We start from the raw sequence: 24,915 nt of genomic DNA, 5'->3' as shown, positions 1-24,915 counted from the left end.
TTATTGACAACATTAGGCTACATTTTTAATGAACACAGTTCTGCATTGCAGCAATGTGCATTAAATATTTACCTAAGCATCAGCTCTCTGAAAATCTAGGTTTCTAGCCCAAAAGATGTAATGCGATTTTGAAGCATAGTTAGAAAACAAAGGAGACTTTAATGGGCAAGTGGTTTTGGCCTTTAAATATTTTTAAAAGCACAAAAAGGAGAAAAGTTTTGTGTGTGTGTGGTCTAGTAGGTAAATCTAGGGCCAAAGAATGGAAGATGCAAGGAGATGTATTTCAGCGTATAGAGAGACTTGTTCTTAAAAATTAAAATGAGGTAAAACTCCCTGAGCAGAAACAGGCTCCTGGGAAAACCAGCCTCTTTGCCGTCAAGGTGTCCTGACAAAGAAGTCTAAACTCTACGCCAGGTATGCTAGCCTGGGTTTTTTACCTGCTTCACCTGAAAAGGACTGGATAGCGAATCTCAGCTTCGCAGGCCACGGTGTCTCTATCACAACTACTTAGCTATCATTGGAGGGTGGAAGCCAGCCCACATAATACCTGAGTGGGCGTGTGCTGCACAGGTACCTGTGCTGCAATAAGCCTTTATCTGCAAAGACAAGTGCTGGGCCCCATTTGGTCTGTGAATTATGACCTGTCAACCTTGCTACATCATCTTCTCTGAATGAGGTGGGAGCAGGACCTAAACATCCACCAACCCCCTTCAGTGCTTAAATTTCCGTGGTACTGTATTCGATGCTCTGCCCATGACAGAGGAAGGCATCATTTGCCCTGAGATGCTGCCAGGGTTATTTGCCTATACCCACCCACCCTTTACTCAATTGTGCATCTAGGCAATTATAATGGACAAAGTCCCGTTAGAGGGGCTTTCAGCTTCACAAGCCCCAATAACGGAGAAACGTTAGGAACATTTTTAGAAAGGGAAACCTGGGGGCACCCCTAGGACCAGCGCGAAATGGTTAATATAGCAAATAGCTGAACCCAGGAATGGCACTGTCATAGAATATGTTGACAGGGCAGATGGTTGGAACCACTGGCAGAAAGCCAAAGTCAACATCGAAGGCCAGCAAACACTGCCTGCCGAGCCGCTAGGGGTACACTTGAACATCATCCGTTTGTCAGTGACGGGAAACCCCCAGCCCGGAAGCACAGACCCTTTCAGGTAGAGGGTCTTTCAGGTAGAGAATTTGTTATTCCAATTGCTTCCAAAGACAGTGCTTTTTGGTTTGGTTTGTTTTGTTTTGTCTAATTAAGCATGGTTTCTACGGCTTGAAGAAGCGACTAGTTTCTTTTAATTTTCTGTGTATTTAGAGAGTATCCAAAATAGTGGTGCTTTTTTTACGGGGAGATATTTAAATGTAAAATGTTTTAAAATCAAAAGAGTATGAACTGATGTAAAAATTTAAAAATGGGCTTGACTATGTTAAGGGCTTTAGTTAGGGAAACTGAAATGATATTATTGCCACTATTTACAATAATTTTCTTTCTGCTCGAATCAAGAGATTTTATAACTGTTTAGCTCCCCTCTACCAATTTTCTTTCCATACTTAACCAACAACATAGCTGGCAAACTAACAGTAAACACAATTAGTAGTCTAGAGGTCTCAATTTGCACCTTGTGCCAAATATCTGGGCACAAAATGTACAGAAAACCTGTATTCTTTTCATTGTGGACTTTGATTCCCAATCCAGACATTTGAAAGAAAATCCATGTCTTCTTAAGTTAAGATTCCTGTTGAATGCATCTAGGAACAGTGGAGTCAGGCATGTGTTGCTTTCTCTTTTAGGATGATTTCATTCAGGCAAGCGGCTTGTTTCACCTGCTTGTTGGCTACGGTTTCTGGTGGTGAGTGGATTATCTGTAGAACATGAAGTTAAGGGTGTATGAAACAGTAGTTCAGAAAAACGTAGCACCCCTGGGGAAAACTCTTGCACATGGAGCTTTGGGGAAGGAGGCAGGCCCTAGTAAATCAGGACATACCCTTTTAATGCTCACCTTTGCCCGAGAGCCCTCAGGAAAAGGAGCCCAGGAGTGAGAATGTCTCTGGGCATGCGTTCACAGAAGCTCCTGTTTTGAAAGGATTCTCTACAAAGCAGAACTTAAAACAAACAATCAGCCCTCTGTCAACGTTTAAAAAAACCAACTCTACATTCAAGAGTGCTGGCCATTCTAAAGTGTGTGAGCGTACACAGTACATACTGAGACTCTCTTAGGCCACCCGGGAACCATTTCAAAATTGTAAGCACCTGGTTTAAGTGTAATTTAGTAAACCATCCATTTGAGTAGTTCTGGTTTCCACACCGGCAATTTTGAGTGTATTTCTCTCTCTCGTCATCCAGGTACATTTTCAGAGAATTGGGACGGTTCTGGACACTGTTCTACCTCCGTCATGGTAGCATGGCATTTTGTGTGCGCCGCCATTAGGGGCAGGTGTGGAGTCTTTGTTGACTTAGGATGACCACACCACAGTGGTGCTTGCTTACTTCTCAGCTGTGAGGCTAAGAGGAACATCTGCTGGGTGAGGGTTATGTTTATAAGGAGATAAAGTTCCTTCAAAAAGAAGCTTTTATTTTCTAAACCACAACACCTCTCCATCTGTCCCCTAAACCTGCATTGCTCCTCTGAGCCATAATTGTCACCCCAGACTAATCCGGTGAATGTTGAGGATTAGAAGCCAAAGATGCTGTGGACCATGGCCATTTCGATTTTATCTTTTTGGCAAAAAAAATTGTATATATATGTAAAATCATGCCAGGAAAATTAGAGGACCAAGTAAGCAGAAAAATGAGAAACTACATATTGTCTATAGCCCCATAATCCAGCGATGGCCATTTTTAAAAGCCTTTTGTTTAATCTTTCAGAAATTTTTCTAGACATGACAACTTACACATTTAACAAAGATATTATTAATTATAGATACGTTTTATCACTTATATTTTCTATTTATAGCTATCTTTTCAAGTGAATAAATATATGTCATATGATTTGGAACTTCGTATTCTTCCCTATTCATATTATTTTTGCATGCAGATTTTCACCCACATGCTCAATTATTTCAGTAAAATAGATTTGGAAATAAAAATACCAGATGCTGGTATTTTTATGCAGGTGTCTTGGAAGGTTTTATACATTATGAAAGTGTCTTCCAGAAAGGTTATTCCTAAGTTGACCTTTTCCTCCAGCAAATGTGAGTGATCATTTTTCCCATGTAGGGACTTAACAGCTGTCCGTGGTTTGTGCTCTCACTGTACTCCCTTTTCTTGGAAGCCGTATCCTGGTGTATTTCCAGAAATGGCTGCCTCTTAGCAGTTTGGGTGTGGGTGGTTGTGGCTGTGGCCCAGGCAGGCCTGAGCCAGTAAGGGCACACAGCCCGGGGCCAAGACTGTTGTGCACACTTCTAGAAATAAGACTCTGACCCATATTTTTTCAAACTGGACTTGCACTGTGGGAGAACACAGAAGTCCGGGCTTCTGGCACCAATCTTGGGGCCTCTCGGAGCAAAGGCAACCCTGGCACGGAGCACATGCATGGAAATAAATCACGTCTAGATAAGATCGGCTGAGCCCTGTGGCCAGCACTGCCTGGGGTCAGACCCACCACGGGCTCTTTTGTGTCTGAGCCAGTACATTTCATTTGGACTCCAGTCACTTCGAAATAAGTTTTCTTCTGGTCATTGGCAGCCAGTATCAGTACCTCAACAGAGGTAACTTAGATCACTTAACAAGACCAGATAGTCTGCCCAAAGCCTATAGACAGAATATATATTTTGTGTTATGAGATAACTTGTGGAATAATATTTTACGTGCTCCAAAATACAATACAAATAAGCCTTTCATCATCATATTGTCACCATCATAATCGTCATCATCATCATCAGTCCCAACTTAGAGGATAAACAAGAACACTTATCCTCTGGTCCTCTTCAGAGTTAATGTACTTCTAGTTGTCCCCTTTCACTGACTGAGTCACCTGGCAGCTGACAAAGGCTCAGGTGCAGAATGGGGGCTCCCAGGCTAGAACTGGTCATTATTTGTACCCTTTCTGTGCATTGGGATGGGGAAGATGGCATCTAATAATGAAGAGTCGGGCAAAAATACCAGTTGTCTCAAAACAACAGGCTGCTTGGCTGCTAGCATTCTCACTCAATGTTTTGTGCTCATATAAACGCTCGTCCTGTGCACTTGGCCACTTGTGTTCCCAGCAGCTCCTCCTGCCTGAAGAGATCTCTGCTCTTTCTAAACACAAACCTTCCCCAAGAGAAAACCATCTCAGCCACGCCTCTGAGAGGAAGAGAAGCCACCCCGTTGGGTTCGGTTGTCATAGCAAATCTCAAGGCCAGATCCCCAGAGGGGTTGGATGGTGCAGACAAAATTTTAAACCTCAGTGTTTAATGAAGTATATGTGTCTAAGCTGCCCGTTCCCTCAAAGGTGATTCAAAATAGATGTGGTTAGAATGAGGTGTGACTGTGGCCCTAAGCAATGGACAAGGCAGTTGTGGGGATGTCCTGTGGTCATGGGCAGTTGGCTAACTAAGGAGTGTGTTCTACCTGATGTGGAAAAGCCTACGAAGCAGACTTTGCAGGGGGTCTTTCAAGGTAGTCCCTCAATTCACCTGTTCAAGGTATCACTGTCATACATGAGAGAGTAAAATTGTAAAGGTAACGATACTCTCCATCTGCAGGATACAGGCTCATGAACTGGGGACAATTCCAAAGAGCAAACAGCTCAAAATGTATTTTCAACTTGGCGCATGCATGCCTTTGCTTAAACGACCTAAAAAATGAGCTGATCATAACTGAGAAAAATACTGCCTTCCCTGCCATCATTCTTAAAGTAATAAATACCCAGTAGCTGTTCATTTGCTTGAATTACACTGACATGAGGAACATTTAACTCTGGACACTAGAAGGGAACCAGTTTGAAAGGCGGAAGAGCTGCATTTATGCCCCAAGGCATTCGTTAGCCCTGTGGACCTCAGATAAATCCATCCTGCCTTGAAACTCAGTTAGTTACCTGCTTTCTAAAAAAAAAGTCAGATGCCCATGCTAAAACCTGTCTCTAGATTGCTTTACAGAGCGATAGTGAGAATCTAGGGAGAATATTTGTTATGAAACTGTTTTTGAAAAGGAGACCATAAATTGTTATTTTTAAGGCATGATACTTTCATAGCACATTAGGCAACAGGGAGAAGCCAAAGCTAGGCTTTAGTTTTCTTGAGGACAACTTATGTGCAAATTATTGTAATGATTTCATAAAAATTGACCGAGTGTTTTTATACAGAACTACCCATAAAATGACTTTAACATCCTACGTTATTCAAATATGTTATCCCCTGCCTCTGTAATTAGAGTCACGTAGCAAAGATCTTTAGGTATTGCATAGAGGAAGTAGGATCAGAACACAAATACATTTCTCTGACTATTATTTGCATTCATTCCAAACTAATGTTTTCCCCCCAATGATTACACCACAGGATGCCTAACTCAACTGTATAAGGATGTCTTCTTCAGAGGTGGGGATGTCACCACCGTGTACAGCCCCAGCGTCAAGCACTGCCAGGCGGTGTGCACATTTCACCCGAGGTGCTTGCTATTCAGCTTTCTCCTGCAGAGTTCAAGGAGTGACAAAAGGTAAATAGTGATATTTCATTATTGGGGAAGCCAATCATTTTTCAAGGTGCAGTCAGTTGTATTCAAAATTATTTAGCCTGTCACAGGGCTGTGTCTCTTGAATGGGGTCTAAGGAGTCCTTGAGAGTGGTTCTTGCACAAACAATGTCTTCAGCCAAGACCTACCAAACCAAGGTCTCCTGGACCTAGAAGTAGCAGAAGCTAGTCATTTTCTATCAAAGGCTTACAAGGAAAATGCCTGTGCATTATTGGGTTAAGTGACTGATTCAAGAAAGGATTTAATAAGAGGCGAGTATTTCATCTGGACAAGGACGGTGATCACATTTGTGGACAGCACAGTTCTAAGAAAATGGACTGGGAAGCAAGCCTTTTGTTGCAAATGTAATTGCATAAGATCCAGAGCGTGTGACCTTTGCAGAGGGCAGGTCCGAATGGGGCTTGTGGTGAAAAGTTTGGCCATCTAGGGTGTGGACAGATGGGTGTGAATGTGTATTATTAACTGGTAATTTGGAAAAGTAAGAGCACTGGAAAAGTAGTTCATGATTAAAAGTCTTATTACTTCATGAAGTTACCTAAATTCAGCCATACTTTCATTCTAATTTTCTTTAATTTTGATCAGTATCCAGAATGAATGTTTCTCCATCATTCCCATTTCCACATTTATCATTCTTTTAAAAAATCTTCACTGTATTTGAATTTAAAAGCTAGGAATTAGTCAATCATGCCTTGATTTTACATGCTAAACTTGTACAGAAAACCCAGACTGCGTATGACAGGTGTTAACATTTTCAATAAGCAGTTGAGTCAGGTTCCAGAACCCTCCTGAATAATGCAATCACCGTCCGAGTTGACATTAAAGACAAAGAAGGTGTGGACAGAAGGAGATAATAAGCAAGATGAACACAGATCCATCTCTCATGACTGATTTAATTTCTTAGGTAAATGAAAGTATGTACAGAAATAATCACCAGGGAGAAACATAATTCTCCCCAAATTTGGGAACATAGGGAAAATCATTAACTCTTTAACATGATTGACTTTCTGGGCTTAAAATCGTGAATTTACAGGAAAATAATGCTGATGTTAGGTATTACAAAGACTGTTAGATATTCTGCAATTGCCTCTGGGAATGTTCTTTCCAGCAAGTGCTGGGAAAGTTGTCCTGTTTTCCTTACTTCCAGTTCTATTTATGAGTGTCCCAAAATGCTAGACATTTCCTCAATGTGTGTTTATTAGTCTGTTTCCTAAGTGAAGCTCCTTTTAAAAACAGGTTCGGTTGCTTCTTGAAAGACAGTGTTACAGGAACCCTGCCAAGGATGTCACTGAGCGGGGCAATTTCTGGACCTTCCTTAAAGCAATGCGGTCATCGAATAAGTGGTAAGGTGTGGATTTCTCAGCTCAGTTTGAATGAATGATGAGTCGACCTTAGAACAGCTTCTGCTCAAACTCTGTATTTCCATGGATGTTTGGCAGGGAGCCCTCCGAGGCAGATAGAGAGGGACCGTACTTCAGACTTATCCTTTGGTCTTGTCAACACATGCTTCGTGAGCCCCTATTATTTATGAGGTTTGAACTATGGTGCAGGAGGTGAGGAATAGAACAGACATCCAAACAGTGGCCTTCCCTTGATCCCAGATAAGAATCTTAAACAGAACACAGAAGGACTCTCTCCCCATTTCACCCCAGTGGTTTCTCCTGGTTCTCAACCAGGGGTGATTTTGTCTTTTCCCCAGGGGGGTCTTTGACACTATTTGGGGATGTTTTCTACTGTTATAGCTTGGCCATGATGCTACTGGTACCCAGTGAATAGAGGACAGAGATGCTCTGAGCATTCCACAAGGCCCACGGAAAGCCCCCCAGCAAAGATTCTCTGTTCCCAAATGCCAGGGGTCTGAGGCCAAGAAACCCGTTAACCCCCTGCACCAAAGTCCTGGGTCCCATAAACATCACCGAAAACAACACCACCGAGAAGAAATGTGAGGATTAGGAGCCCAGAAAACTGTACTTCTGCTGCTTATTGCTGCTGATGTCCCGGGAAACAATTCCCAACCCTATCCTCACAAACTGAAGGCGAATGAACCACAGCTCTACCATGACTGATCTGAAAACAATAAGTACTAAAAAGTTCCTTTTAACTGATAGGTTGGCAGAATCTGGAAATAATCACACTGTGACTGAACGCTATTGCTATTCTAGGTTTCCTATCTGCAGGTAACCTTGGAGGTTCAAGTTTTAAAGGTTTCCACATTTTTCATTCTTTCTTCCCCTGTGAACACCCCCCATCCTCAACACCACACACTTCTGTGCCTACAGTTTGTAAAGTAAGCAGTCCTTGGTTATTATTAATATGGTGGCCTCACTTAGCCAATACGTAGTTTACTTGAGGAAGCGTACATTTCCTACATTATAAGATCAAATTTATCTCTTAATATAATTTAGTATCAATCATGCAATTAAGCATTCTTTTCAGTTATGGTATCAGTGCAATTTAAAGAGATATAATATTGTGCCCTTTCAATTCTCCATTGTTTTCCCCCCAAAATTAGCTTGCCCACAGAACCTGATTTAATGTTTCCTTCTAATTCTCCCCAAATAACTTAAAGGGAATTCAAGGGGAAAATGTTGCCAGGCAAATACAGTTTCTAGACTCAAGACCAATTTTAGAATTAGTCATTAGAAGTAGGTTTATAGCTTTCAACTAACCGTAAACAAAGTTTTGGGTTGTAAGCACCCCACCTCTCAGCCTTCTTCTTTTCTCATGTGCTACAGAAATGGAGTTTCTATTTCTATAATCGGCAAATGAAACATGAACAATGCACTCCCCTGCCCACCTCAGCAAAGCGTTGTTTTAATACTGTACATATTTTCTGTCATTTCCACCATTAAATCTAGTTTTATGACTTCTTCGACCCTATTAGGAGTAGAAAATTGCATACAATAAACTATGGTTTATACTCCTGGGTTCCCTAACTGGGAGTCTCATGAACAAATTTGAATCTTTAGTATAAAAATGAAGAGCCTAATTCATTGATTTGATTCATTGTAAGGAGAATGATCTATCCTTCTTATATGAGGCAAATTTCAATTGGAAGGGTGAAGTGGAATTTAAGAACACTTGAAAGCAAGAACGGAAATGGTTTCACTGTGCATGCACAAGGACTCTGCACCTGTTGTGACAATGATGTCACACACAAGCATCAATGACAGGGCCAGCAGATGCAGTTTGCAGTCAGACAGGAGTATCTGAAAACCTGGAGATAAGCCACGGGGAGAGGCGCTCCTTTACCCATGCAAGAGCTCGAGGGCTGTCAGTTTATTTACCGGGGCAAACCAGCAGTACACGGCATCAGGGTCCTTGTGTATCTACCTCTGCTCACTGATCATTTCACCCTAAAGTGTTCCCCACATTGCTGCACACACCTTGCAGTTTTGGAAGCCAAGTAGCCCGTTTCCCATGCTAGTTCTCTGAAACTTTGCACTGTGTTGATTTCAAGCAGACTTTGCTCATTGAGGGATGTAATAAAAAATTCTAAATCCCCTAATTAGTAGAGCAGTTGCCAAAACAGGATGTCATCCTTCAAAACGACCCCGCCCCAACTGCCTGTTTCTAGAAGGGAAACTGAATCGGCACTATGCATTTTGTATGTGCAGCTTGCCACAGAGACATTTATGAAGGAATCGACATGAGAGGAGACAATGTTAATGTGTCCAAGGTTGAAAGTGTCGAGGAATGCCAGAAAAGGTGCACCAACAGCATTCACTGCAAGTTCTTCACCTACGCCACCCAAGCATTTCATGATGCAGAGTACCGGTGGGTAAAATTCCTCATGTGTGTTCTTTACCGCAGTGGTTTTATGATTTAATTGCATTCTTCTTCATTTTTTTTTTATTTTCCAACTGAAAACTAAACAGGGCTTTTAGACCTACACACTCTCCTTATTTATTTAACTTCAGTGTTATTTTCCCTTGAGAGAGCACTTTCCACTTGGTTCCCAGACAGCTGTGCTTTGTGCAATGAGGCTTCAGGAGAATACAGTCCTGTAGAATGAGGTCTCCCACCCCATTCCTACTTTTAGCCTTCCTCTGAGGAGGATGAAGATGTCTATTGCACGAAACACGCAAAACCCTAGTCCACTCATTATCAAAGTCATTATTCAGATTGCTTTGTTTATTTTTCACAGCCCATGAAATGGACGGCCATGTGCACTTTGCATTTTAGGAAGCAAAGTAACCTCCTTTCTTCACCTTCAGGAACAACTGCCTGTTAAAGCACAGTTCAACGGGGACACCGACCAGTATAAAAGTGCTGAACAACGTTGTGTCTGGATTCTCCCTGAAGCCCTGTGGACTCTCAGAAATTGGTAATTCCATAGCTACCATTTCACTCCATAATCGTAGTGGGCAGAATATGAACTCCCCAAATGTGTTCACATTCTATTCTCTGCAACCTGTGATTATGTCGCCTGATATGGCAAAATGGGCTTTGTAGATGTAACTAAATTAAGAACTTTGACATTGGAGATTAGTCTGGATTATGCATAGAAGCCCAGTGAGTGACAAGGGTCCTTAAAAGAGAAAGAAGTAGGCAAAAGAATCAGTCAGAGAGAGATTGGAAGCTGTGGTACCATATGGTACCATGTGACGCATAATATGTTTTTATTTAAAAAAAGAAAGGTTTAAATAGTTGAGCCCTAATTTCCCAGCCTGCACCTGTGCAGATATTATGTTATGTGGGGGGGGGGGCTCTCTTAATCTGACTATGCTCATTTAAGTTAAGTTCTTTTTGTCTTTCCCATAATTGTGATATAATTATTAAGCTTTTCTTATTTTATTTTTTAAAGATTTGATTTATTTTATTTTTTCCTTTAAATATATTTTATTGGTTATGCTGTTACAGTTGTCCCATTCCTCCCCTTTATTCCCCTCCACCCTGCGCAGCCTCTCCCACCAGCATCCCTCCCCCTAGTTCATGTCCATGGGTCACACATACAAGTTCTTTGGCTTCTCCTTGTCCTATACTCTTCTTAACCTCTCCCTATTTTGTACCTACCGATTATGCTTCTTATTCCCTGTATCTTTTCTCCCTTTCTCCCCCTCTCCTGCTGCTAACCCTCTATGTAATCTCCATTTCTGTGATTCTATTCCTGTTCTAGTTGTTTACTTAGTTTTATTTTTTTTAGGTTCAGTTATTGATAGTTGTGAGTTTATTGTCACTTTACTGTTCATATTTTTATCTTCTTTTCCTTAGATAAGTCCCTTTAACATTTCATATAATTAGGGCTTGATGATGATAAACTCCTTTAACTTGACCTTATCTGAGAAGCACTTTACGTGCCCTTCCATTCTAAATGATAGCTTTGTTGGATAGAGCAATCTTGGATGTAGGTCCTTGCCTTTCATTACTTGGAATACTTTCTAGCCCCTTCTTGCCTGTATAGTTTCTTTTGAGAAATCAGCTGATAGTCTTATGGGAACTCCTTTGTAGGTGACTGTCTCCTTTTCTCTTGCTGGTTTTAAGATTCTCTCCTTCTCTTTAATCTTGGGTAATGTAATGATAACGTGCCTTGGTGTGTGCTCCCTTGGGTCCAACTTCTTTGGAACTCTCTGAGCTTCCTGGACTTTCTGGAAGTCTATTTCCTTTGCCAGATTAAGGAAGCTCTTCTTCATTATGTTTTCAAGTAAGTCTTTGATTTCTTGTTCTCCTTCTTCTCCTTCTGGCACTCCTATGATTGAAATGTTAGAACATTTAAAGTTGTCCCTGAGGTTTCTAAGCCTGTCCTCATTTTTTTGAATGCTTGTTTCTTCATTCTGTTCTGGTGGAATGTTTATTTCTTCCTTCTTCTTCTAACTGTTGATTTGAGTATCAGTTTCCTTCCTGTCACTGTTGGTTCCCTGTACATTTTCCTTTATTTCACTTTTCATAGCCTTCACTCTTTCCTCTATTTTGTGACCATATTCAACCAATTCTGTGAGCATCCTGATCACCAGTGTTCTGAACTGTGCATCTGATAGGTTGGCTGTCTCTTCACCACTTAGTTGTATTTTTTCTGGAGCTTTGATCTGTTTTTTTCATTTGGGCCATTTTTTTTGTCTCAGTGCATCTGTTGCATAGGAAGGGGTGGAGCCTTGGGGGTTCACCGAGGTGGGGCAACCCACGTCACTGCATTGTGGGACTGTATGTGGAGGAGGGGTCTGAGAGGGAACAATGCAACTTGCCTGGCTCTCCACTGGCTTTCGGTCACTTCCTTGCCGCCCACGAACAAACTGGGCCCTTTGGTGCTGATTCCCTGGTGGGTGGGTTTGTGTATGTTCCAGGACCCTGAAGGTCTGTCCAACACTCTCTCCTGTGAGGCAGGTAGTTTTTCCTGCTGCCTCAACCCCCAGAGGTGTTTTCAGCCAGAGGTTTTGAGGCTTTACTTCCCTGACCTGGAACCCTGGGTTCCTAGGTCTGTCTCATACCCCAGTTTTTCCTCTCAGTTTATCTAAAATGCAAGCAAATGTGGGACTGCCTGTTCCTCCAGCTGCCATCTTGCTGTGAGTCCTCTCTGCCTGGCTGACCATCTCCACCCCTCCTACTGGTCTGTATAAATATTTCTTCTTTAACTCCTTGGCTGTCTGATTTCCATACAGTTTGATTTTCTGGCAGTTCTGTTTTTTTTTTTTAAATTTATTGTTATCTTCTTTTGGTTGTGTGAGGAGGCACAGTGTGTCTACCTCAGCCTCCATCTTGTCCAGAAGTCCAAGCTCCTATAATTTTAATGGAACTAATATGTTATTAAATTGAGTAAATTGAGCACAATAATATGTACAGAAAATGTAAGTAAAATATGATTAAATAAGAATAACGAAGGTAGACTTTCTTCTGTTCTAATTTCAATGGGCACGTGGCATTTTTGTTAGCTACCTAATATTTTTCTTAATTGTTTTTATTAAAAATTTTTCATAATATTCAGGAAAATATAACACAAAACTTCATGTTCCTAAGGCTGGAAATTCAGGGGCAAGGTAACATAAAAAATATAAATCCATGCTGAGTAACTAAAGTGTCTTATATTGGTTAGAATGGAGCCAGGAGGAAAGGATGAGCTTTATCATTTCTCTGGCCTAGCCATCTGTCTTTTGTGAGAGTTAACAAATTTTTCCTTCTTCCAAATGGCAAACAAGCTTGGAAATGTTGACATCTTTTCACAAAGGATGTTTAGTGCTATGAAGAGTCATCACTTCCATAGTTATGATGACAAAGTACATGTGCATTTAGTAATGTGTCATTTGTAGCAACAGCTTCCCTCTGTGAGTTCACAGGCTGCCACATGAACATGTTCCAACATCTCACATTTTCGGGCGAAGATGTGGCCCGAGTAATCGTGCCAGACGCTCTTGTGTGTCGAACAATTTGCACCTATCACCCCAGCTGCCTCTTCTTCACGTTCTATACAAATGCCTCGCCCACAGAAGCACAAAGGTGAGTGAGAACGGGGGGCAGCGTTTGCTGCTGTCCTGTCATCACTTTAACTTTATCGTTTAAGGTTATTTGTTTACAGCTTTGCTCATTTCCCTCTAAATGCTTGATACCCACCATTTAAGTAGGGGCCAGATTTTTCTGCCAGGTGCAGTTTACTTAAGAGATTAGCAGATTTCTCTTCCTACCTTCTTGTACTTACATGTACCATGGAGTCGAGGAAACAACAGCCAATGAAAAAGAAGGATTAGATCCCTTTCTTACTGATCTTAATGTTTTGCATCAGCTTGAGGTAAAATTCAGCACGTCATTTAAGCTCATTGGTTCTAACTCCGCTGTTTCAGAAACCAGAGCCCTGTTTGTCCTGATTAAGGTTCTGGTTTGACCTGCTTACCCTCAGATAACCCACCCTTTACACACACACACACACACACACACACACACACACACACACGCACACCATGGAGCTAAGAGAAAGTTATCTTGTTACACAAGATTGTCAGCAGCATAAACCCCTAGAATTTGTTCTTTTCTCTTTCTCTCTTTTTTCCAATCAGAAGGCGGAACCTGCCCTGGCTGGTGTAACTCAGTGGATTGAGCTCGGGCCTGTGAACCAAAAGATTGTGGTTCGATTCCCAGTCAGGGCACATGCCTGGGTTGCAGGCCAGTTCCCAGCAGGGGACATACCAGAAGCAACTATACAGTGATGTTTCTCCTCCTCTCTCCTTCCCTTCCCTTCTAAAGACAAATAAATAAAATTAAAAAAAAAGAAGATGGAACCTTACCATTGGCATGTTTTATGTTATTTGTGCCTATCAGTTTTCTTTAGAAGTAGATGTGGCTTGATTTACATTTAATTGCTGTAATTTATTAGAGTCCTGCCATCTGAACTGCTTCAAAGCACATGTCTCAGAAGAATAAAATTTGCAGGGGTATTTTTTGACATTAAGTGCTTCTTATTTGCCTTTAATACTGTTTGCTTTCTTTTTCTTTTTTTTAAAAAATAGAAACGTTTGTTTACTTAAGACTTCCAAAAGTGGGACCCCAAGCTCCCCCACTCCTCAGGAAAACACTGTGTCTGGATACAGCCTTTTAACCTGCAAAAGAACTTTGCCTGGTAATGTAATTCAATCATGATACATAGAATGTGATCGATGTCATCCTCTTCTAACATGTAATGGTGATGAAACAATCCTCAATGTAACAGAGACATGTGTGAATGTGGCTTATTGCTGTTTTCATTTTATGTCTTCCCATGTTTCCAATTGCCACAGAGCCCTGCCATTCAAGAATGTACGCAGGAGTTGATTTTGGGGGGGAAGAACTGAACGTGACCTTTGTTAAAGGAGTGAGTAATTGCCAAGAGACCTGCACAGAGATGGTCCGCTGTCAGTTTTTCACGTACTCTTTACTCCCAGAAGACTGTCGAGGAGACAAGTTAGTGAAATTCATCTTTCAAAGACAGTCAGCAGACAGTTTCATGAAACCTGCCCATGTGTGAAGGTTTAATCTTTGTTCTGATCATTTCACGCAGGTGCAAGTGCTCCTTGCGATTCTCTGAGGACGGTTCTCCAACTCGGATTACATATGGGACGGGAAGAAGATCCGGCTATTCTCTGAGACTGTGTAGAAGTGGAAATGGCATCGGTGAGTCAACCTCACCTTTTCGAAGAATCATACAGGGACATCTGCGTGGTTTTCACAGCTCGCGCCGTCTCATACGAAGGAATTATGGGTCTTGCCTTTCTTGGCTGCTTTACCTGTAATTCCAGCCACTACCTTCCACGCTCTCCTTTTAGGATGCACCAGGAACACAGCCATGCGCATCGTTGGAGGAACCAATTCTTCTTGGGGAGAGTGGCCCTGGCAGGTCAGCCTTCAAGTGAGACTGAAAACCCAGAAGCATGTGTGTGGAGGCTCCATCATTGGGGACCAGTGGGTCCTCACGGCTGCCCATTGCTTCAATGGGTAAGTTTTAGCTGCATTTTATCCAGCGTCCTATGTTACTTTCCATTTTGAAGAATCTGCACTGAGTTCTCAGTCCTCTTGTTGGTTTCACAATGGAAGTTTGTTCTTATTTAATACAAAACATTTGAAAGCAGAGGTGGTATTCAAATGTCACCAGTGTGACCCATCGGACCAACGTGGGGTGTGTTTGCAAAAGTGTGCTTCACAGAATAACTAAAAAATGTCCCAACTTCTTCTTCAAAGCCTGCATTTTCAGGCCCATGGATTCACAAATATACTAAGTAATATTAATAGTAAATAAGAAAACAAAAATGCAATAGTTTATTACCCTATATGTTCCAGATAGTATGACCTAATATAATATTTCTCCTCTATCAGGCAAATAGCGTACACAATAGGGTTTTCAAGTTTTAAAAGCTGACTTTGTAGTTAGGACAAGGCTTGAGTCCCAGCTCTGCCTCATATCAGAGGCATGGATGACGTTGGGCAATTTGCAAATCTCTCTTATTTTTATTTTCTGTCTGTAAAATATGAATGACAGCAGTGTCTAATTCGTAAGGTTACTGGAGGATTAAGTGACACACTTAAACCCCTTGGCACTATGCCTGGGACATAAAGTGACTCAAAAATTATAAGCTGTGATTAAATACATGTACACATGGTGAGAGCATATGAATGAGCAGAAGAGATACTCATAGCAGACTAAAAGACATGTGATCTCTTTCAAAATGTATTTTTGTTTCCATGGAATCCTCCCTTTCTCTGTCTGAAAGGTGCTGTGAGCAGCGTGCAGGGTACTGCTTCCCAGGGCCAAGGCCTCCACCCCAGCTGCCCGCAGCAGCGTGAGTCCCCAGGCTGGCTCCGTGTCCATGACCTTGCTCAGGGGGAGGCTGCTGGCCCGGAAGGAAGATCCTGTGATGGGAAATAGTTGTTCCCCTTTTCACTAAATAAATCCCAATTTGGGATGGAGAATTTTCACCTTTCCCCCCCAGCTTTATTGAGATATGGTTGATATGTAACATTGTATAAATTTACGGTGTACAGCATAGTGATGTGATATACGTATGTGTTGCAAAAAGATGACCAGGAGGAGGTCAGTTAATACATCCATCATCTCACGTAGGTACAATGTTTTGTGTGTGTGTGTGTGTGTGTGTGTGTGTGTGGTGAGAACTTTTAAGATTTACTCTCTTAGCAAGTACGCAACACAGTATTGTTAATCAGTACAGTAGAATCCCCCGAGGCACCTCCCCTCCCCAGAATTTATTCGTCCTATAACCGGAAGTTTGTAATCTTCAACCTATTCCACCCCCACGTTTCCCCTGAGGCAACCACCCATCTGCTCTCTGCTTCTCTGAGTTCAGGGTTTTTTAGATTCCACGTGTGAGAGCAGACAGTATTTTTCGCTGTGTGATTGTTTCACTTAGGGTGATGCCCTCGAGTTTCCTTCTTGTTGTTGCAAATGGCAGGCTCTCCTTTTTCCGGTGGCTGTATGATATTCTGTTGTACAGCCACATTTCCTGCAAGCACTCGTCTGACTGTCGATGGGCCCCTGGATGTTCCCCACATCTTGGCTGTTGTAGACAACGCCGCAGTGAGTGTGGGGTGCAGTTATCTCTTTGGGATGGTGACCCTGTTTCCTTCAGATGCGTACCCAGGAAAAGGAATTGCTGGGTCACATGGTTTCATTTTTGACTTTTTGAGGCACCTCCACACTGTTTTGCACGGTGGCCACACCTGTTTCTATTAAGAAATTTAGTCCCGGCCCTGGCTGGTGTAGCTCAGTGGATTGAGCGCGGGCCTGCGAACCAGACAATCGAGGTTCAATTCCCAGTCAGGGCACATGCCTGGGTTGCAGACCAGTTCCCTGCAGGCCAGTTCCCAGCAGGGGACGCACGAAAGGCAACCATACATTGATGTTTCTCTCCCTCTCTCCTTCCCCTCTAAAGATAAATAAATAAAATATTTTAAAAAAAGAAATTTAGTCCCGAGGGCTCAGTGTTGTGTCTGTAAGAGCTGGGGTTTCTTGCATGTCTTACCGCACTCACTTGACAATTAACACTTTCCATGTCTTTACACAGAACTGCTTTTTTTAATGTACAATTTGTGTTTACTGGTTTGAAAAAATACATATGATTATTTCCTTCAAGGCATTTTGTTAGGTGAGGAACCACAGATCTTCCTGTAGGAAGTCTGTCTTTTTGTAAAAAATATATTTTATTGATTATGCTATTACAGTTGTCCCATTTCCCCCCTTCATTCCCCTCCACCCTGCACACCTCCTCCCTCCCACGTTCCCCCCTTTAGTTTATGACCATGTGTCTCAAGTTCTTTGGATTCTATATTTCCCATACTATTCTTGCCCTCCCCTATCTATTTTCTACCTACCGTCTATGCTACTTATTTTCTGTACCTTCTTCCCCCTTCTCCTCCTCCCACTCCCTTGTTGCTAACCCTCCATGTGATCTCCATTTCTGTGGTTCTGTTCCTGTTCTATTGTTTGCTTAGTTTGTTTTTGTTTTAGGTGTAGTTGTTAATAATTGTGAGTTTGCTGTCATTTTACTATACATATTTTTTTATCTTCTTTTTCTTAGATAAGTCCCTTTATCATTTCACATAATTAGGACTTGGTGATGATGAACTCTTTGAACTTGACCTTATCTGAGAAGCACTTTATCTGCCCTTCCATTCTAAATGAAAGCTTTTCTGGATAGAGTAATCTTGGATGTAGGTCTTTACCTTTCATGGCTTGAAATACTTCTTTCCAGCCCCTTCTTGCCTGTAAGGTCTCTTTTGAGAAATCAGCTGACAGTCTGATGGAAACTCCTTTGTAGGTGACTGTCCCCTTATCTCTTGCTGCTTCTAGGATTCTCTCCTTCATTTTAATCTTGGCTAATGTAATTATGATAGGACTGCTTTAAATAATAATTTTAGATTTACTTCGGATCTTATCATGTTTAAAAAGTTCATTTAAATTTTTACACTTCCCAAAACAAGATAGATTTTGAGTGGCACTCAAGTCCCCCCCCTCCACTGCCCTGGCAGAGGGAGCTTGTGTAAAATCAGTCCAACTTCCTGATACTTCTGAATTTCATGGGCAGTCACTTTCAGGATCAGTGAGCTGAGAAGGATTTTCCCGTGATGAACTGCTAGAACCTTTCTCGACCAGTTTCTCCCAGAATGGGACAGCGGCATTTTTACATTTTTACTCAGAACGAATGTGAAATCATCCCATCAATGTGTATTTCCAATGTTATTGACTAAATCTTCAGAGATCGATCTCAGATGGCTGTGGTGGGTGATGACAAATTTCCAGGAGGAAGGGTTGGACCAGTAAAACCATGTCCCGAGTAGCATTCTTTTCCTGAGTTTTTGTTTGTTTTGTTTGTTTGTCATTGTTGTAGATGGTGAAGCAGAAGGACAAAGGACCAGCCTGGTTTCAAGCAAATGTTTATTTTTCTTTCCCAGGCTCTCCTATTCGGACGCGTGGCGCATTTATGGTGGCCTTTTAAATTTGTCAGCGATAACAAAAGAAACCCCTTTCTCAGAGATAAAAGAGATTATTATTCATGAAAATTATAGCATCACAGAAACCACTCACGATATTGCTTTAATAAAGCTTGAGGCCCCTTTGAATTTTACCGGTACGTGGCATATTGAAGGCACGGTGCAGCCCAGCACTGGTTTAGGGCACTGGAAGGAGGGGGCGGAATCGGCAGAGACTGTCTTTGTCTTCTGGTTGGTAGAGTTGGGGGAAAGGTGAGAACTGCCAGGGGTGGTAAGACTCCGGGCTTGCCATAAAGACCTCCTCTAGCAGGGGTGAGAAATGTCCATTAGTTCTTTCAGGCGGAATACAGCTGCCTATACGCTGCTGAACTGATAGACCCAGGAGTGTCCTTGGCACCGGGAAGCATGGCTTCCTGTGACGAGTGGAGCACAACTACCTGTGCTTTGGGCTTGGGCAATACCGAGGCTGGGCGAGGGCCAGCGGGACGGGATACTAACTTCCAGGTGGAGTTTGGGCAGAGGAGAGACTGGCGCAGAAGGAGGCTCTGGGGAGACAGGCAAGAGGCGGTCGGAGGTGCTGCTTTCCAGGTACAAGTTCTACAGCTGCTAGCTGCCCACTGCATCCACGAACAGTTCTGTGACCTTGGGCAAGGTGCTTTTATTTCTTAGTGCCGCAAATGTCCACATTGGTAAAGTGAGCACAATAGTGACCTCACTGGGTTGTTAAAATAACAAAGTCAGTTAATAAGTTAGAACACGTAAAATGGTGCCTGAAATGGCGTTAGACACTGGATTGCCATGGAAAGTATCATACACAGTTTGAGAGAGAACTTCTGAATGCTTCTGACGATAAACTTGGGTGCTGAGGTTTTTAATTCAGTCCAAACAACTTAACACGGAACATGTCGTGTGGAAATGACTCCAACAGGAGACATTTCCTTGAATCTCTGACCTTAGAGATTGAGCAGGAGGCGAAAGCATTATTCTTCTTGGTGGTGCTCAGTAGTGAGAGAACATGGGAGAAGAAAAGTGTGTGTGTTTAAAGATCAGTATCTAAAGCTTTAACCAGACTCTGATTTAAAAATTACCTTTCAGAATTCCAGAAACCAATATGCCTCCCTCCCAGAGACGACCCAAACGTCATTGACTCTAACTGCTGGATAACCGGCTGGGGCTTCGCCAAGGAAAGAGGTACAGCAGGTTGGAGGTTGTTCCCAGAGCAGGTCTCAGACGCTGGGGCATGTGGCCTGGACTCATGCGGTCGGCACTCTGTCAAACGTTATGTTCAAACTTGCAATCTTTCAATCAATTGGTTCTCAAAGACTTATTCAGTGGCCCTTGAGCAGATATTTTTGGCCTGGGCCTGGAAGAATAAATAAGGTAAACTACTGAGCACCTTACCCCATAAAAACGATCATTGGTTTGGTCCCATTAGAGGCTGATAAGCCCACTCTAGCCCGTCCTGTTCCTAGTACCAGCAGTGTTCCTGCTTCCCAATGGCACAGCCTCCCCTGGCTATGACTGACCAGTGCCTACTGAGCAGGCACACCATCTCTGAATGGCGGCGCTTATTTATTTATTTATTTATTTATTTATTTTGCAATGCCTTTCTCCTGCAGTCTGATAAAGCCTATGAACTACTTCTTGAATGATGTTTTTAAATGCTTAAATAAAAATACATAGGGTTGCGAAAGCAACCAATGAAATTATGAGACAGTTATCGAAAAATAACTTTTAAAAGCTCTGATGTAGCAAAGCATGTGCTTCTTTATTAATATATTCAATAACACGTTGTTCTAATAACTACTGTGACTTTGCAATTGTGATGAGGACAAATGATCATTTTAGTTACCTGCCATGACTATAATGTGATGGGAACATACCTGCGATTTATACTGAAGGGAAGGGCTCAGATATGGCCAATATTCCCGAGACTGTTGCCCACATTCATAATTGAAGGGAGTATCAGACTTCAGTTGGAGGTTGGTAAAGATAAGGATATGTTTTTTCCTACCCAAATTTATAGACAATGTGAATTCTTTCTATGGATCCTACGTTGAGAACCCCTCCTTATGGACACTTGGGGCATTTCAAGTGCCCTTGAAATTTCCAGGAAACCAATCATTCTTCCTTTCCAGAATTATGTTCCTGATAGATACAATCACATACAGTATTTGCATCATTTTTCTACAAAAAGATATAGCTCGCCAAACTTTATCATTCTTTTCTGATTCAGTCCTTTATTTAACTAGTTCACATTGTTCTAATATATTTTTTTAACTGATAGAGACAGGAAGATTTAAAAGTAACCTTCACTGGTTACTGGTAGAATTCATTTGTAAATAAACTGTTCTTCAGGTTCCCTTGCATTTACTCGAAGAACAAAATACTCTTCTATGGCCAGAGATTTGGTTTATTCTTTCAAAAAACCAAATATTTCAAAATTATCATTTTTAATATATAAAACAACTATAAGGTAAAACACTCCGGTCTTTTGGATTGCTGGGAGTGGAAAGGGCGTTCTGAGCACTTCCCACTGAGCTGAGAGAACAGCAGAGAACATGGAAGCCACATCGCTGCTCAGACTCAGGTTCTGAGGTCGTCCTGACCCGCATCCAAGGCCACTACGGAGCCCCCTTCTCTCCTAACTCCCCCTGCTCACCTTTGCTACTCACATCCGCAGGAGTGGGCTTTAATGCCGAGTTCATCATTCTGCTTTGCTTTAAGACTTCCGTCTTATTTTCTTATGGATTGTATTTCTTCCTTCTGGAGTTATATATTGGTTATTTCACAGGTGAAATCCAAAATATCCTACAAAAGGCAAAAGTTCCTTTGGTAACAAATGAAGAATGCCAGAAAAGATACAGAGATTATGAGATAACCAAACAGATGATCTGTGCTGGCTATAAAGAAGGGGGCAAAGATGCTTGTAAGGTAATACATTTGGTCGTGTAAAAAATGCAATAGTTTACTTGAGAAAATTCATTTCAAGATGTATTTTCCAGTAGCATATTTCATCATAGTTGTTTTTAAAAGCTGAGCCAATCAATCTGATAATTTCATATGTAACCTCTAAAAATTAAATGTATATAAAATAGATATACATATATAAAAACGAGTCCCAATCTATGCAGGGACATGCTATATTTAAAGGAAGACAATTTTACATATAACAATTGTACCAAAATATAAGACTAGTAGACTTATTTGACAGTGAAAGGATGATGTCAAAACTTCCCTGCTGGACAATACTTTACTGACTTAAATAATTTCCACCACATATGACAGCGAACGAGGTATCAGAGACCCCTGCAGAGCTATAAGAAAATGCATGTGTGGGGAGACTACAGGATTTTCAAGGCATGTCTGTCATAACCTTCTATCATTTTCTTTTTCTACCTGCTGTGACCCAGGGTGATTCAGGTGGTCCCTTAGTTTGTCAGAGCAATGAAATGTGGTATTTGGTGGGCATCACCAGCTGGGGTGAAGGCTGTGCCCGCAAAGAACAACCAGGTATCTACACCAAAGTGGCTGAGTACATGGACTGGATTTCAGAAAAAACACAGGAAGGCGACGGACAGTCTTCGTTGAAGTCACCGGCGTGAGGAAGCTTCCTGGATGTGGGGCAGAGCCCGCAGTTCACATCCTGACCCTTGGAGTGCTTTTCTGCAGAGACATGGACGGTGACATTCGTTCTGCGTCCTTTTCATGAACAGGAAAAGGGACCATGCCCACAGAGTTGCTCAGGGTGGCGTCGCACAGAGGCGTGCTCTTCGCCTGTGACAACAGCACTGATCACAGAAGATGCTAACTAAACACCATGATTGCTTGTTATGAAATAAAATTACAAATGAGTGGAATGAAGAGTACTTTTTTTCCCCAATTGTAAAACAGAGCTGAAGAAAAATGACCCTAGATTCTAGCACAGTGTCCAAGACCATTCTAATCTTACCGCTTCCTCCAGAACTCAGTACGTCTCAGAGATCACTTCTCTGTGCTTCACCCACATGGTCGTTAGATCCACCACTGCCTTTACTGGGGCTGAGAAGCCAGTGAATTTGATTTGTTTGTTTATTGCCAAGCTGAGGAGAAGAAACCCGTGCAGCATTTATTTTCCAAAGAAAAAGATTAAGTTCCCCAAACTCGTGAGGATAGTGGTGCTGCTTTTCTTTTTGACCTGCTACTTCTGCGACCCTGGCACTACTACAGGCTGCCTGGCAAGGGTGACCCGTGGGGTGGCAGCTGCCTGGTTGTAGCTCTGGCAATAGGCTTATGGTACAGCCTTCGTGGAGGGTGAGGAAGCGGCTTTGCTGCGGGGTCAGTGGATACTGGTATGTGTAACAGTAATTCAAGAAGCACTATTGGGTATAAAGAGTCTCATAAAGTTCAGTCTTGTAACTTCATGGCAGTCGCAGGGAGACCTGGAATGAACGCTATCAATCTTTATGTAACACAAATTCCAAGGCTGCCAGTGATAATGACATTGGCACCAGGTCTCTGGACTTGGTTCACTTAAGCAAACATAACACTTATACAGAAGTGGCCACTTACAGCATATTGTGTAAATAAAGTAGAAAAATAGAGAAGTTTCTAAAGGAGATGTTTTTCTTTCATACTCAAAGACACTCTCAGCGGTAGGAAGGGCTACAGATGAAGGGGATGGAAAAAAATCTCCCATGAGGTCTGGGTTCTTCACGAACCATAAAATAAGAAACTGAAGAATTAGATTTTCTCCAGAAGCAGTATCTCCAGTTCGGTCAAATCTGGCTTCCATGAAAGGATTAAAAATAAACACTACTTCATCTTTTACGATGCATGCAATAAAGACATGGGTCTTAATTCTGTGTGGATATTGTTTTATGTTTCAACAACAAAAAAGTGTTGGCAATAAAACCCTTTTGTCTGCAGGGTTGATAATTCTACAGGATATTTGAACAGGGTCCTCGGGACAACCATTGGGCTTTTGTTGGTCAGGGCATGACCTTGTTTGGGGCAGTGCTGACGGGAGAGTTTCGAAATGCGGACCTCCTCAGGTTTCAATGAATGCTTCAAAGCCACCGGTCAAGGCCAGTGGCACTGAACTGGGCCAAATGTCTTCATGTACAGGGGTGAATATGAAGAGAGAGAAGCCCTTCACCCTAGAAGAGCCTTTCGGACTCAGAAGTGGGTAAGAGGCTAGGAAGGCTCAGGACTGGAATGACTTCACTCCCATGAGTAAGAGGGATACTAAGGTAGAGGCCTCAGGCAATAGGTCTGTGGCAAGAGCACGCTGGCCTGAGTGATAGACATCACACTGTCACGTCTGAGGTTAGCCTAGTCTCTTTGCTCACTGAGGTCTGAGAAACCTCTCATTTGAATTTAAAACTTTTATTTCAATTACGGTTTATCTGCTCACCAAACAGTGAACAGCTCCGAAGGAGACCCTCTTTCAGATTGCCTATCAATGAGCATTGAGTCAACGCCTACTGAGTGAAATTGTCTTTATTCTAAAGATGAGGCGCTGGAGGCATCCAAAAGATGAAAAGATTAACTCAAGGCCACAGGAAATGCAGAACCCAGGACAAAGGTTGGCATTCTTATCCCAGCTGATGGCCCCTATCACGTTGCCTCGTACTATGAGAAGGAGAAAAGATAGCAGGGGCATTTCTAACCATCATTCGTTATTTTCCTTATCGTCTAAGGCAGTGCTTCTCAACCAGAGACAGTTTTGCCCCCCAGCCCCACCCAGGGGACATTTGACAACCTCTAGAGCACTTTTGCTTGGCACTCCTGGGTGAGTGGGCATCTGTGGAGTTAAAGGCCAGGTCTATTGCTAAACACCTTGCAGTGCAAAGTAGTGCCTCATAACAAAGCCTCATTGTTCCAGATATTAGTAATGCTATGCTTGATTAACTCAGATCTAAGGTCAGGGTTAAAACCTTCTCATGGGAAAATAAACTTTTATCATGGAACGGGGGTATTTGGGGGCCAGCGAGAAAGGGTAGTAGGACCTCGGAGGCTGTGAGCTTTTTCCAAGCAAGTCTTGAGAGAGGAGCTCCGAGAGCAAGCTTCCTGAGCTGGGACAGAGGAGGGACCCAGCAGCAGTGGCCTTGTGGTTCCCTGCCCCAGACAGAGGGCCGGAGGCCACCAGTGACCCTGACCACTGACTTGCCTCTGGGTCCCTTTAGACTTTATTCTGGATTCTTCCCCAGATTGTGTGTAGTCATTTCCCACTTTCATTAGGCTTCAAGAGCATTTTATTTCACTAGAGGGTGGGGCAGGGGTGGGAAACCTTTACCTTTATTTTATTCTTTTTGGTTGCCATCTATTTTTTTCACATTCTTTATTGTTGTTCAAGTACAGTT

General features: G+C 42.3%; 1 protein-coding gene across 2 annotated transcripts; it reads left to right on the top strand.

Moving 5' to 3' along the window:
- The first annotated feature begins 1,081 nt into the window (after positions 1-1,081).
- Positions 1,082-23,243, top strand: KLKB1 (kallikrein B1). Of its 2 annotated transcripts, none has more exons than XM_037128873.2 (15): positions 1,082-1,185; positions 1,795-1,853; positions 5,482-5,638; positions 6,908-7,014; positions 9,289-9,448; positions 9,889-9,998; positions 12,940-13,099; positions 14,104-14,213; positions 14,371-14,533; positions 14,631-14,743; positions 14,896-15,064; positions 18,533-18,708; positions 19,667-19,762; positions 21,366-21,505; positions 21,985-23,241. In XM_037128873.2, the coding sequence occupies exons 2-15, from the start codon at positions 1,796-1,798 to the stop codon at positions 22,174-22,176; spliced, it is 1,911 nt and encodes a 636-aa protein (XP_036984768.2). In that variant the 5' UTR covers positions 1,082-1,185; position 1,795; the 3' UTR covers positions 22,177-23,241. The 2 variants fall into 2 exon arrangements, with proteins under 2 accessions (XP_036984768.2, XP_036984769.2); XM_037128874.2 differs by having other exon boundaries at positions 1,087-1,169; positions 21,985-23,243.
- Positions 23,244-24,915: the final 1,672 nt, after the last annotated feature.

This window comes from Artibeus jamaicensis, unplaced genomic scaffold (genome assembly GCF_021234435.1).
Source record: "Artibeus jamaicensis isolate MK-2021 breed Jamaican fruit bat unplaced genomic scaffold, CSHL_Jam_final scaffold_833, whole genome shotgun sequence".
NCBI lineage: Eukaryota > Metazoa > Chordata > Mammalia > Chiroptera > Phyllostomidae > Artibeus > Artibeus jamaicensis.
The sequence above is the reverse complement of the archived record's forward strand: the minus strand, read 5'-3'. Positions and strand labels throughout refer to the sequence as shown.

Coding starts and splice junctions, on each gene's coding strand:
- KLKB1 (XM_037128874.2), top strand. CDS start 1,796: ATGATTTCATTCAGGCAAGCGGCTTGTTTCACCTGCTTGTTGGCTACG. Junction 7,015..9,288: donor ATGCGGTCATCGAATAAGTG/GTAAGGTGTGGA, acceptor TTGTATGTGCAG/CTTGCCACAGAGACATTTAT. Junction 14,214..14,370: donor CTGCAAAAGAACTTTGCCTG/GTAATGTAATTC, acceptor CAATTGCCACAG/AGCCCTGCCATTCAAGAATG.